General features: G+C 40.0%; 2 protein-coding genes across 2 annotated transcripts in view; one reads left to right on the top strand and one right to left on the bottom strand.

The window, feature by feature from the left end:
- LOC121528717 (protein phosphatase 1 regulatory subunit 1B-like) overlaps window positions 1-6,278 on the top strand; it is a 31,732-nt gene extending 25,454 nt beyond the window's left edge. The window contains exons 3-5 of the mRNA XM_041816282.1: window positions 1,273-1,348; window positions 4,522-4,629; window positions 4,727-6,278. Of these exons, the coding sequence (XP_041672216.1) occupies window positions 1,273-1,348; window positions 4,522-4,629; window positions 4,727-4,860 (318 nt within the window). The 3' untranslated portion in view covers window positions 4,861-6,278. The remainder of the gene's footprint in view (window positions 1-1,272; window positions 1,349-4,521; window positions 4,630-4,726) is intronic.
- A 3,985-nt stretch (window positions 6,279-10,263) lies between these two features.
- LOC121528851 (phenylethanolamine N-methyltransferase) lies at window positions 10,264-13,377 on the bottom strand. Its single transcript, XM_041816482.1, has 3 exons — window positions 13,206-13,377; window positions 10,945-11,155; window positions 10,264-10,702 (listed from the first exon to the last, which is right to left on the bottom strand). The coding sequence occupies exons 1-3, from the start codon at window positions 13,375-13,377 to the stop codon at window positions 10,264-10,266; spliced, it is 822 nt and encodes a 273-aa protein (XP_041672416.1).
- Between the last annotated feature and the right edge of the window lie 576 nt (window positions 13,378-13,953).

The following is a 13,953-nucleotide window of genomic DNA, read 5'->3' as shown; positions in this document are numbered from 1 at the left end:
ACATTTCAGCTTTGATATTGTCTTTCTATTGTGGAAGCTTCCCACACCACAGGCACTAGTGCAACCCAATACCATCAGAGATGCAGGCTTTTGAACTGTGCTGGATGGTCTCTATCCTCTTCAGTTCACAGGAGACAGCATCTGTGGTTTCCAAAAAGAATTTCACATTTTGATTTGTCTGACCACAGAACAGCTTTCCATTTTTCCCCAGTCTATTTTAAATAAGCATTGGCCCAGAGAAGACTGCAGCATTTCTGGATCAGGTGATTATATGGCTTTGTCTTTGTATGATACAGCTTTAACTTGCAGACAATGATTTCCGGAAGTGTTCCTGCAGTGATTTCCAGTAGAGAATCATGCCTGTTTTTAATGCAGTGCAGTCTGAAGCCTGAAAGATCACTAGCATCCAATTTTGACCTTCGGCTATGTCCTTTGTGCACAGAGATTCCTCCAGATTCTCTGAATCTTTTGATGATATTACATCCTGTAGATGGTGGGATATTCTAAATCTTTGCAATTTTGTGTTGAGGAACACTTTCCTGAATTTGTTCCACAACTTTTAGACAGTTTTTTTCTCAGATTGTTGATCCTCTGCCCATCTTTACTGCTTAGAGACTCTGCCTCTCTACATTGTTCCTTTTATACCCAGTTATGTCACTGACCCATTGCCAATTACTCTAATTAGGTGCAAAATGCTCCTACAGCTGTTTTTCCATTAGCACCACTTACTTTTCCAGCCTTTTGTTCCGTGTCCCAACTTTTTTTTGAGATGTGTTGCTGCAATCAAATTTGAAATAAGCTAATATTTTTCATAAAATGTCCCATTTTCAACATCTGATATGTTGTGTGTGTTCTATTGTGAATAAAATGTGGGTTTATGAGATTTGCAAATCATTACATCCTGTTTTTATTTACATTTTACACAATGTCCCAACTTTTTTGGAACTGAAGCAAGAATCCAAGTCTGTTCCAAGGGGCAGAGTGCAACATGAGGAAAATAAAAATAAATCAGCCAGGCTTTGAGATGGTGTCTCAATAAAATACACCACAGTTGGCATTAGAGAATAGTGCCTTTATTATTTTCCTGTAGACATGTCCCATTTTTGCAGCTGTATAATGAAATGCAGTGCTAAGTAATTTACCTCATATGTTTTCTTGTTATGCTACAAACGTTTGGTTTGTGAATTAAACAATATCCATGCCACACTTTACTATATACTGCACACATAATGCATCTTTACTCTGTTAACTCTCCCTGATGCTTTCTTGCAGTGGGTTTTGGGGGAGAACGGAGCTATAAAAGCCAAACTGGTTCACTCGTCGACCTACCAGCCACCCTCACTGAAAGGTAAACACTCTTCGATGTGTCTCACTGTGAAATGGCACAACGTGACAGCAATTTGGGAGACCTTAATATGCTGTGGCAACTGCCATGTGGTCTTTATCTGTTTGGAATATGTGCCTTTCCAAAAAACCCAGTGAGAGGTGTGTGTTTGAGCGTGTGTTTGTGTGAATGTGTGCGTTTAAATGTGTGTGTGATGTGAGATTAGGAGCAGAGACAGCTGTGATTCTGCTCTGGATCATCCTGGATTATAAGACAGGCAAACAGCTGCAACATGGGCTCTCTCTCCCTCTCACACACCCATGCAAACATACACACATTGCTTATTTGACATAACTTCATGTACAATGCTGTGAAAAGTATTTGTCCATAAATTCATGTGAAGAGCTTAAACATTTAACTGTAACAAAACTGCAAAAAATAAGAAATCGGGGGGGGGGGGATTTTTTTACAGCCCATGATAGAGATGACCTTTGTTTACATGCAGAAAACTCATGAGTCATATTAATTTATTTACTGATCTAGCATCAGTTCTTATTCCCTAATGCAGAAAATTTGATTCTGTTGTTTTTCTGCCATGCTAAAGACCCATAAACCGATCTTCAGAGTGTCATTCTTCAACCTCTATGGAAGAAAATCCTTTCTTTTTGATGATAAAGATGAATAAATCTTTGTTTATACAGCAGAAAGAGTGTCTGTGGTGATGGGAAAATAGCAGCACATGACGCTGTCTGTCTACAGTTATATCATCAGAAACGGTTTGATATTTGCTTTGAAGACAATGCAAAGACAATCAGATCAGACAAGAACATTCAGCACTAACTTGTGCCTTTCCATCTCTGATTTGCTGCAGTTTTTCATGTCATTAAGAAACGTTAATCCAGTTATGAAATCAGACACCTCTCTCTCTCAGCAGAGGTAGTGTAAGTCACTGTGGATCTGATCGATGAGGGAAAGGTGTTGGTTAAACCTTCAGAAGTGTCCTGACTTTTGCCTGGTGAGAGTTGTAGCTCTCTCTCTCTGTCGTGGATCAGCTGCTGAGCTGAGAGATGTGCACGCATCTGAGTGCACCTCTACAAGCCAGGGCAGCCTAAAAATGCTTGATATGATTGTTGGCTTCACACATGACTGCTGCATGATAATACTGAGTTTATTTTTTTTAAAGAGAAGATTGTATTTTAGGTGTTAAAAAGCACTCAAAGTATAAGCAATGAAAGTCTGTTATCCCCCAAAGGTTTAGGGTGGGCCAAATGGGCAAGTTGGTGGGCCCAGACCCATAAGGCCCATCCATACCCCTGCTTCTTGTCCTCATTGACATGTTTTTGCATGTTTCAGCTTTCTTTTATCTAAAAATGCTGATCAACTTCCATATCAAAGTCTGGGGCAGGGATGATGGAGGTTTTGCGGAAAACCTGTGGTTAGTCTGCTGCTTTTTGAGGTGCAGGAATAAATCAGTGACCAACCATGTTATCTGAATGTAGCACAAAAGGTAAGGAAATTTATGTTTAGTAGATTATTTCCTTGTTTAAGTAAAGCTTCTTGGCAATAAATCTTGCTGGGAAGCCTATTTCTCTTTCAAATGGTGCCACTTTTGTAAGGAACAGCATTTGTGGGGTAAGCAGCAGAGTTGAGTATGTGGGTTGCACCCATGAAAAATTTGCCAAATCTTCTCTGCCGGTGCCAAACAGCTTATTTTGATGTTGCTATTGACTCTTGCTTTGAGCTTCTGGTACCCCAAGTTGCAGACAATCAGGTGCCTAACTGGCAGTGTGCCCTTGTACCATCTGAAGGCCAAGTTCTGTGTAATGGGGGATGTCAGAGACAGGCCCTGAAGTTGACGTCCCAAGATAACAACGTCCCAAGAAGACCGATTCCTCTTCCTGTCAGAGCTTAGGACCTGTAGGCTGTCTTCTAACAATTTGCAGTCAAGGTTTGCAAGATGATACGGCCAACGGCTCTCTGCCCAGACAATCCAGAACAGACTGCATGCAGCCAATCTCCAGTTTCATAGGGCTGCCAGGTGGCCTACCATGACTGCCCTTCACCAACAGGCCGGTTTGTGCTGTTGTCTACAATACATGCACTGGAATCTGAACATTCGAAAGAAAGTTATGTTCAGTAATGAGTTCAGATTCTGCCTTCGGCAGTTGGATCATAGGGTCAACGTGTGGTAAAGACGTGGAGAACTCTATGCTGATTGCTGCACCAATAGAGTAACATCTTTTGGAGGAGGCGGTGTGATGGTGTGGGGCGGCATCGCCCTCACTGGAAAAATGAGACTGGTCCTCATTGGAGGCAATCTCAATGCAGAGAGATATCAAGATGAGTTTCTGCAACCAGTGGTAATCCCATATCTCCACAGTCTGGGACCAAACTCTATCCTCCAAGATGACAACGCCCCCCCCCACAGGGCGGGGTTTATCAGAGACTACCTCCAGGATTTGGGAGTTGAGAGGATGGAATGGCCTGTCAGCAGTCCTTATCTCTAAGTCCACTGAACACTAGTGGGATCATCTTGGGCGTGCCATTTGTGCCAGAGTGACCAACACAACCACATGGCTGATTAGGGACAAATGCTGGTTGAAGAATGGGATGCCATCCCACAGCAGTGTTTGACCAGGCTGGTGACCAGGCTGTTGTGGCTGTGTATGGTTCTTCCACTCACTACTGAGGCTCCTAAATAAATTGTTAAATTGCTAATATGTCCTGTTTCTTCTGACTTCACTTATTCAATCAACCAAACACCACAAAACAAGAGTCAATGGTAGAGTAAGGTGTTTGGCATTGTCGGACATGATTTGACAAAATTTTAAGAGGCATAACCCACGTACTCAGCTCTGCTGCTCATCTCACAAAGGCATGTTCCTTACAAAATTAGTACCATTTAAAAGGGTAATAAACAGGCTTTCCAAAAGTGTGTGATTCATTGCCAAGAAGCATTGTTACAATGAGGAAATAATCTACCAATCACAAACTAATTTACTTTTTGTGCTGGGTTTAGATGTAACCAGCTGCCAAATTCAACTTTTAACACCATGTAAATAAACAGAATTTTGCAATTAGTGAACACATTTAGTAGCAAAAAAAGCTAGATATTTTCTCTAGCAGTTGAAATCAGAAACCCTTCCAGAGTCAAAAGCTCATTGCTCCTCTGTTCTGCTCTCTGCTTTGTCTTTTAGCTGTCCAGAGGATGGCCCTGGCCCACCTGTCCTCCCTAGACATGACTTCCATGGACAAAGATGATGCGTCTTCTGAAGAAGAAGAGGACAAGGAGAGCCAGCAGACAGGTGGTTGAAGGGGATTCATTTAACCTGTTTTGTCTATTCTCTGGCTTTTCTATCAAACATAGCCATAACATGCTCTTTAAAATCCCCTTATCTCCAGATGTAAGAGAAGAAAGCAAACCACTGAGAGGTCAGAGTTCTTCAGTGGACAGTTTGACAGGATGTGCTGATCTCAGCCCTCACGCTGGAGATGGAGAGGAAGACAAAGAAAGAAAGGAAGGAAAGGGAGAATGACAAAAGAAGAGGACTCAGAGGGAGAAGGGGCTCAGTGTGAATCAGCCTTGCATACCACACGTATGGACCGTGCGTGTGTATGCATGGGTGTATATATGAGTGTGTGTTATGTGGGTATGTGAGTGTGTGCATGCAGCAAGAGTTCCATGTCTATAAGGGAGAAAACATTCAGAAAGGTTAGAGTCTTAATGTGGGGGCAGGAAATGCTTTAAAGGAAATCCTTTCTCAGTGAGCTGTGAGGCCAAATTCAGTCAGCCAAGGACACCAAACAAGGAAGATAAGAATTGCAACGAACTGCAGCACTTCCAATGCAGACAAAGGTGTTTTCATTTTTAGATTAAACAAGTTTTAACAGATTATTTGTTTTGTACCTTTTGGATTATTGGATTATTTATGTGAAGAGTCGGATTTATTCACATTAGGCAAGACTAGTTGGCCTGACTAGTGAGTGCTCTATGCTGTGCTCAAGCATGGTGCACTTTCTTGGCTTTGGCACAGATGGCAGAGACGGGCTTCAGCCCAGCATAATTGCCAAGCAAAGGTATGCAACATGAACATAAAAGTATACTCAATGCAAAATGATGTGTGCCAATGCATAATCAAGAAATCTAGGAGTGTCAGAGGGCTGTAACCGAACACAATGAGTCAAAATAAGCCACAAGTTGAGTAAAGTTGCGGCCATGTCCTCTGTGTTCATTGTGCTGACTCCTAACCCTCAAATACCACATACTCCTTCTGCGTAGCACACTCTAGAGCATGTTGCTCCCTTTCTAGGCAATCTTTTCAATTCCAAAGCACATGCTCCGGTCTGTCTCTGGTGCGTGCTAGAAGTGCAAGTCTACTATGTCCCTCTCAAGATAATTACCAGGTCAATTTTTTTAGAGCTACTGCCAAAAGTTGTCTATCTAAATAGAGATAGACAACCCAAACAGGAATGAGAATGCTTTAAGCCAACCTGACACACCAGAAAGAAAATTGTATATGTCCATTGCGTGAAATATATCTCACATTCACCTGGGAACATTCCCATACTAAGTGTCTGGAAAGGTGATTGGACGAACACTCTGTCACATCTTTACGGCCAGTCAGAGCAACAAGACAAGATGAGGTGCTGGGCATGAGCAGCTCCAGTTGTAACTTGAGCTTGACAGTAAAATGCTATCATAGATTGCGGACACTGGAGCTGAAAAGTTTTCAGTGACAGTGACAGGACCAATCAACGCTGAGGGGCAGTACTTTTGGGCACGGCGGAGTTTGACATAAGCAAGCAGCGACAAAAGGCCAGTGCAGTTGTGGCGGAAGAGAATAGCGTGTATGCTGCTACGGTGTCAGTTTTATCAGAACTTGAGGACATTTCTTTGTTAAGAGAAGAACAAAGAACAGCACTGAGTTGTTAAAGTCTACAGTCACCACTCGCCATGGTTCGCATTATGCAGTTCTCTATGGAGTTTACTCCTTGGTAGCGGCTACAATGTAACGTGTTTTGGCGCTCTGATTGGCCCGTAAAGATGTGACAGACAAAACGTTCATTCAATCACCCTTCGACTTCTTTTTTTAAAGGCTCTGCCCTCTCCCAAACACTGTCTGTAGGAGGTTTTCCAGATGGATGTGTGAGAACAAATCCTTCTGGTGTGTCAGGTTAATTGCTACCAGCTCCCTGTATAACAAAACCATGCCCATAGCTATTGCCTCGTTCTCCTCAAATGCCGTTTTGGTCCAATCTGTTCAGGCTACACTGTGCTGTGCACCACTCCAGAAACACACCCAGTGGGAAGGGGCGCAGCAGCAGGCTGAGTATACAAGGAGGGTGAGTGTATTTTCTGGTCGTTTTATTTCCTGGTTGAAACCTTTGAAATTGGGAGACAGTCTTGTTATTCTGCTTTCTCTTTTTTCATTTGACATAAAATGGAAGAAACAATTTTTTAAAAAATAGGTAAATTTGTTTTTTCAATTCAGTTATTTTGTTTTCTAGTTTTAATGAAATACTTCAGAAAAGTAAATCATGTTACCCAGTGGGAAAGGTGAACATTTCAAAATAAAAGCCCTCATATCAAAATTTTAGCCTACTTAGCCACTGTGTTTTACAGCAGTGGTTCTTAAACTGGGGTCCAGGGACCCCTGGGGGTCCGTGAGCCACAGCTTGGGGGTCCGTAAAATAATTTTAACTAATTTATTAAAGAAATGCCATGTCATTAAAAAGCAAATAAATACATGACGAAAAGTGAGGAATACATCGGCCAGAAAACACAAACGGCGAACCTGACCACAACATCAGAAAAAGCACAGAGGGCTTCTTATTTGGCTGCTCAAAGGGTCACAAAAAGTAAGAAGCCACACTCAATAGGACAAGAGCTTGTATTTAGGTTTAAGAGTTTAAAATACAGCATCTAGCAGTATAAATGGCAGTTAGCATATGTTTAATCAGTGTGATGGTTATTTGGGGGTCCTTGGAAAATTTTCTGCCCTGTAAGGGGTCCCTATCCACCAAAAGCTTGAGAATGCCTGTTTTACAGTATGATAATAGGCCTATTTACTCTAAACAATGTATCAAGGTATTGGTGACTTAATGGACTATAATGATATTAGGAGGAAAATAAATGAATATGAATGAATTAGCCTGGACTGCTTGAGGTGTTTATCCATATACACGTTTGATGGAAAAGTTCGTTTATTATTGTGTGTACTAAATGAACGGGTAATTTTTGTTTTTTATAAAATAATCACAGAAAAAAAAAACAAACAGAAAACAACTGGCAGAGGAGTGTTAATTCTGTAAAAACACAATGGATGGCTGTTATTTTGACATGAGAGCTTTTATTCTGAAATGTTCACCTGTCCCATTGGGTCACATGATTTCCTTTTCCTCAAGTCTTTAATTAGAACAAGAAAACAAAACAAATATAAACAGAACTGGAAAAAAAGAAACAAGAGTTCCCCATCTGAGGATGGTTCTAAACAGGAAATGGAACCCCCAGAAAATTAACTGAACAGGGAGGATAGGGAATTTATGGATCAGACATGCTGCTTGTAAGCAAAGCCATGTGTTTGCTGTAAAACAATGTGATGATGTTTGTACAAGAGGTAACCGTGCTCAGGCTCGGTAGCCTGATAGTGCTTTGCCACGGAGCAGTGCAACTGGCGCAGGGTGAGCGCGCTTTAAGTCATGTTAGTTCACACCATAATGGTTATTTTAATGTGATTATACAGATGCTTAAATACACATTTAAAAGAGACACCTTAAGATAAGACTTGTAAGCAGATTCTGCTAGCCGAAATATGTTTTACACACAGATCTACCTGTCTGTCTACAGTGATAAAGTTAAGTGTTAAAGGGTGTTTTTAGTAGGCCTTATTCAGTTCAGTCAGAGTTATTGGGGTAATTGTAGTATATGGACCACATCTGAAATATATTGTTACATGATTTACCATAATATGGTAATTATACAGAATGCAAGTTGCTATTCATTCCATTAAGTTTTAAAACGGCTCTATTTTGTGTTCACTTTCCTCAAGGGTTTCAGGAAGAGGTGGTGGGTCCTGAAGCTAGACGAGTCGAGAAGCACGGCTTTAAACAACTTAAGACTTTGTGATATGATTACTGGGCTCTTTAGGTCAGCACATTTGTCATATTAACAGCCTCAGTGTCTCAGTCTTTCCCCCTCAGAGCAGCAGGTTAACATAGATGAGCTGCCTAACAAAGCAAAATCAAGTTAGTGATTTGTAATTTGATTTAATTATAAGTGTCCTCATTTGTTACACTGTGAAATATCCTCTCTGGTGTAAATTTACAATTTCATTGTCTGTTCCATTGGAGACCCATTCTTTTATAAGGGCAGGGTCATCTCATAGACTGAGGTACATAAGAGCCAAGAGTATTCATCGAAGTTTTATGGTAAATCATCAGTCCAGTCCAACCGGTCATGCTGATACAGCACAGTTATTTTCTTGTTGTGATATTATGTACAGACTCTTTATATCATGGTGATGAGCAGGTATGATCTGCCAGGATGTAGGAGAGCGGAGAGGACTTATTTTTTCAGAAACAGTCCATTGTATACATACATGATGAACGTTTATTCTTGACCTTGTATATAACACTGTTCCGTGTTGGTTGCTAATTAAAGTGGTACAATAGGCCTGAAGTGTTTGTGTTTTTCTTTATGAGTACAATGAATTCATGGGAAATGTGCTGCTCCAAAGAAAGGGTTAGCTGGAATTTGCATTTCAGTCACCACACTCGACTTAAATGTATGTCATTTCAGCTGAAGCTGTAACTCTGCTCTGTTTCAGTCCACGCTGAAGCACCTTTGGTAGCAATTACAGCCTTGAGTCTCTCTGAACATGCAAAAGGCTTTGCACACCTGAAGTGAGGGATTTTCTGCCATTTTCTTCTTTGCAAATCCTCTCAAGCTCAGTCAGGTTGGATGGGGACCGTCGATGGTCAGCAGAGATGTTCAATGTTTGGCTGGGCCAGTTGCCCCTTAGCCACTCCTGTGTTGTTCTGGCTGTGTGCTTAGGGTCACTGTCATGTTGGAGGGTGAACCTTCAGCCCAGTCTGAGGTCCTGAGTGCTGCAGAACAGGTTTTTATTAATAATATCTCTGTCCTTTGCTCCATTCAGCTTTCCCTCAACCCTGACCAGTATTCCAGTCCCTGCTACTGAAAAACACCCCCACAGCATGATGCTGCCACCATACTTCACTGTTGTAACGGTAATAGACAGGTGATGAGCTGCGACTGGTTTCCTCCAGACATAACATTTAGAACTGAAGACAAACAGTTCTATCTTGGTTTCATCAGGCCAAGGAATCTTGTTTCTCAGTCTGAGAGTCCTTCAAGTGCTTTTTGTGCAGACTCCTAATGCCACCTCATGGGTGGTCTTGCTTATACATATCTGTCAGTTTTAGATAAGACAACACCAAATCACTGCTTTCACATTTCATTTTTATTTGCGTTATTATAAAACATATCACATAACACATCATCATTCTTTTACTGGATAACGGCAACTTAAAGTTTATCAACACAGGACTAGTCTGAAAACTGTTATGGTATTAAATAAATACTAGGTTTTTATACAAAAGTCTGAAAACAATAGAGGCATTACATTCATGATGCTGTAGTTGCTGCTAATGGGCTGTAGGGGGCAGTATTTGATTGCATTTATGGCACTGGTGATGACTTGTGGCAACACAGAGGAAGGTCATGCACCTACTCTACTTTAGAAAAGACATTTATTTTTCTAATGAATATAGGAGAAGTATTTTATCCATGTTTATGAATGTAGTTTGTAAAATAAATGAAGACTACTATCAGGCTATCTCTATCCAGACTAAATGACGTTTAAATGTTCATTTGTTAATTATATCAGTATCATGTATCCTACTTTGTTGTGTTGCACCTATTAATCCTTTCTTGCCTTCACAAAGAACACCCCACTGACATCATCGACCCCCACCCTCATGTCCTGGGGCAGCGTGTACACCTCCAGTCTGATCAGAGTGTAGCCACTCTCATTCAAACTAGCACAAACCTGGGCCTCATTCAGAGGAACTACAGGGATCTTCACCCCAGGCCCCCCAAAGTAGTAGCTCTCTCCCAGAGCCCCGATGAGCAGAAGGTGGCCACCAGGCCGCAGGAGCTTCCCGATGTGACCCAGGGCCCGGTTGAAGGCAGGCAGGTCCGGGCTGACACTCTCGAGGCAGAAGCAGGACACAAGACAGTCAGCCCCCTCTGAAGGGAGGGCATCGGTGGACAGAGGCTGAGGGCGGTGCACATCGATGGGGAGGATGTCAGTGATGACCTGGCGGAGTTTGGCAGCCTTCTCTGTCCATGCTGAAGGCCTGGTAGAGAAAACGCTGATGAGTCACTAAGGATATTATTCAGCAGCATTTTTATTTCAGTGTATTTTATAGTGCTATAATGCTTCATGTGCAAATTAGGCAGTGTAGGGGTATAGCTTTAATGATAGTGATAGGGCTCACTTTGGTCCATCTATCATCCCTATTCTCCAGAAACTTCTAAGTAACTGTTAGTTCAAGCAACCTCAGGTCTTCAAACAGACTTTACAAGGATCTGCTCGTACCGTCGTCCCTCCAGCTTGCAGACGTGCTGCAGGTATGGAGTCCAGTCCAGGCTGCAGCCCCCCTCATCCTGGAGCCAGTGCCTCAGCTCCTGCCTGTTGACCTCCAGGAAGTCTGTGAGGAGGACCTGGTTAAAAACCTCACAGCCACTCAGCACCTGGTACAGGGTGGGACCTGAGCCGATGTCCACCAGTAGTTCACCTCCTACGTCACCTGAAAAGGGAAAGAGAGAAAATGACATGGGAAGCGAGCACTAAGTAGGCCTATGCCTAATAAAAAGATCTTTTAATAAATGTCTTGCTCGAAATGCAAACCTGATAGATAGTTTAGATTGCACTGGCCTTGGGAGTAACTAACACAAGCTCAACTGGCAGCTGTTATCATTGTTCTCCACCAGTGGAGCTAGTTGGAGGGATTTTTATTATGTCTAAGTATAATTAAAATTTGTGGGAAATTGGGACATGGGAAATTGTGGGACGTTTCAAAAAATGTTCAGAAATGTTTCCCTCCATATTTCCGGATTTTTTTATTTATAATTATTAATTCCTTATTTTGAGTTTCTTGCATGATTTTTAAAATATTATTTGGGGGAATTTGTAAAGTAAATTTAAGAGAAATTATTAAATTTTTGTGATATTTCTTAGAGGAATTTTTACCTTACGTTGTTTTCTAAAACCACACTTTTCTATTGTTAGGGTTTTGAAAATCTGAATCTGTGTTTTTTATTTATTTTTTTTTTTTTACAGTGTTTATTTATCTATCTATTTAATAATGTTTTGGTTTTTTTGAAGGAATTTTTAGAGATTTTTTTCCAAAGTTTTGTTGATTTTTTGTGAAAAATCAGTTGATTATCTTTGAATTTTTAAATAATTTTAAGGATTTTTAAAAGAAAATCTTAGGGAATGTATGATGCTTTTGTCAAATATTTCTTCAAGGAATTTTATTTTTAGTATTTCTGCTAAACCAGATGCTTATATTTTCAATGTTTGGCAATTGAAATCTGTGTTTTTAAAAAACTAATGACAATTTCTGAACAGTATTCAGGATAAATATTTTTTAAATTTTGGGACTTTAAGCAGGAATTTATATTTATATATTTTTCAAACTTTTGTTGAAATTTTTGTGAATGATCTACCAAAAGTTTCCCTTTTTTGAGGACCTTTATAGGAAAATTTAAGAGAATTTGGAATTTTTATCAGATTTAAAACAAAAAAAAAAACTTTCATTTGTTCCAAACATCCAGACTATTTTATCTTAAAGGTTTGAAAATTTTAAATTAGTGTTTTAAAAATACAATCTAAATTTCTCAACAGTGTTCATTATATAGTTTTTATAGTTCTGGGAGTTTTTAGAGGAAATTTCAGAAATTGTTTTTCATCTTTGTTGAATTATTTGTGAATGATGAATTTAAAGTTTCTAAGTTTTTTCACACTAATTTGAAGAAGTTTAAAGGGAAATTTAAGAGGATTAATAATTTCTATCAGATTTCTTTTAGGAATTTCACCTTTATTTGTTCCCTTAATCCAGACTGTTTTATCTTAAAGGTTAGAAAATCTGAATTAGCATTTTGAAAAACAAAATAATGGTTTCTGAACACTGTTCATGATATATATATATATATATATATATATATATATATATATTATTATTATTATTACTTTTTTTTTTTTTTTTGCATTATTAGTGGAAATTCCCAGATAGTTTTTTTTCCAAACTGTTGGGAAATTTTGTGAAAAATCAATTGAAGTGAATAATCAATTTTACGATTTTAGACTATTTGGGGTCATTTTAAAAGGAAAATTTTAATTTAGATATTTCAATGAATTTTAAATTAAGATGTCACCTAAATCCAGTCTGTTTTATTTTGAAGAGTTGGAAAATTTGTATTTGCTTTTTGAAAAAAATAATAATAATAATTTGAACATTGTGTCAATGTGAAAAAGACAGAATGGAATTTTCTACTAACACATGAAGTAGAGATGAGACAGGAAGTTGAAGAAAAAAAAATCAGAGAAAGAAAGAAAGCATACTAAAGTATTTGTGTCCTAAAATGAAACATCAAGTCTCATTTCCTTTAACAGGACAAACATTCTTATACATTTGAACTTAACAATTGTCTTGCTGCCATCTAAAGTGCACTTTGACAAGATTATCCTAGTGGCAATTCAATCAGCCTTTATTCTAAGTTTCAGTTTTGATGTTTATTATTGAGAATAGTTGCTTTAAAAAAACGTTAACATGATGTATCACCTTGTCGATTTACCTTCAGTGAAAGCTCGATGCAGGCAGGCCAGCTTCCACGGCACAATGCTGTCCTTTCTCTCAAAATCAGCCCGTGGTGGAGTGTAGTTATACTGCAGATACGCTGCAGGATCAAATCTCTGGTAGCAGGCTGCCATGGCTGCTACTCCTGTCTCTGTCCCCTTGTCTGCCATCCTCCTTTTTTCTTTCAGACACAACCTAACACCTTGGTTTGGTGTTCAGCATTCAGGTGCACTGTTACCACATCTGCTGCTTTATATACCTGTGCATCTGTGCCATTATGTCTGCGCTTTGGGCGACTCTGAGCTACACAGCCAGAGATAGCAATCCTGCTTTTGGGCCAATGTTACTGCCAGATAGCATTTGTTCTCCTCGAGTTCCCTGCCCTCAGGCGCTGATACCATCAGATCAGGGGGCTTCCTCCAACAGTAGACCCGCTAATGGACTTCTCTCATGGCTTTCAGGTCTTCCACCCACCTCTCAGAGGCCCTCCATATCTCCACAATCATTCCACAGGGCCTTTTACATGCAAACAATAGAGCAGGTTTGTCCCAGGCATCAGTGCTTGACAGGAACAAATAGACCCATCGCTAAAAGACAAACAGCTTATCTTTGCTTCTGTCTGAATGTTCCCTTCGGTTATGTTTGTATCAAGTGGCATAGAGACGGAGAGGGATGAGTCACTGTAAGGGAAAGGAAAAATAATCCAACTCTTATCAAAACCAATGGAGAACAATACCATTGTTTTG

This window comes from Cheilinus undulatus, linkage group 20 (genome assembly GCF_018320785.1).
Source record: "Cheilinus undulatus linkage group 20, ASM1832078v1, whole genome shotgun sequence".
Taxonomy (NCBI): domain Eukaryota; kingdom Metazoa; phylum Chordata; class Actinopteri; order Labriformes; family Labridae; genus Cheilinus; species Cheilinus undulatus.
Note: the sequence above shows the minus strand (reverse complement) of the source record. Positions and strands in the feature narration are given on the sequence as shown.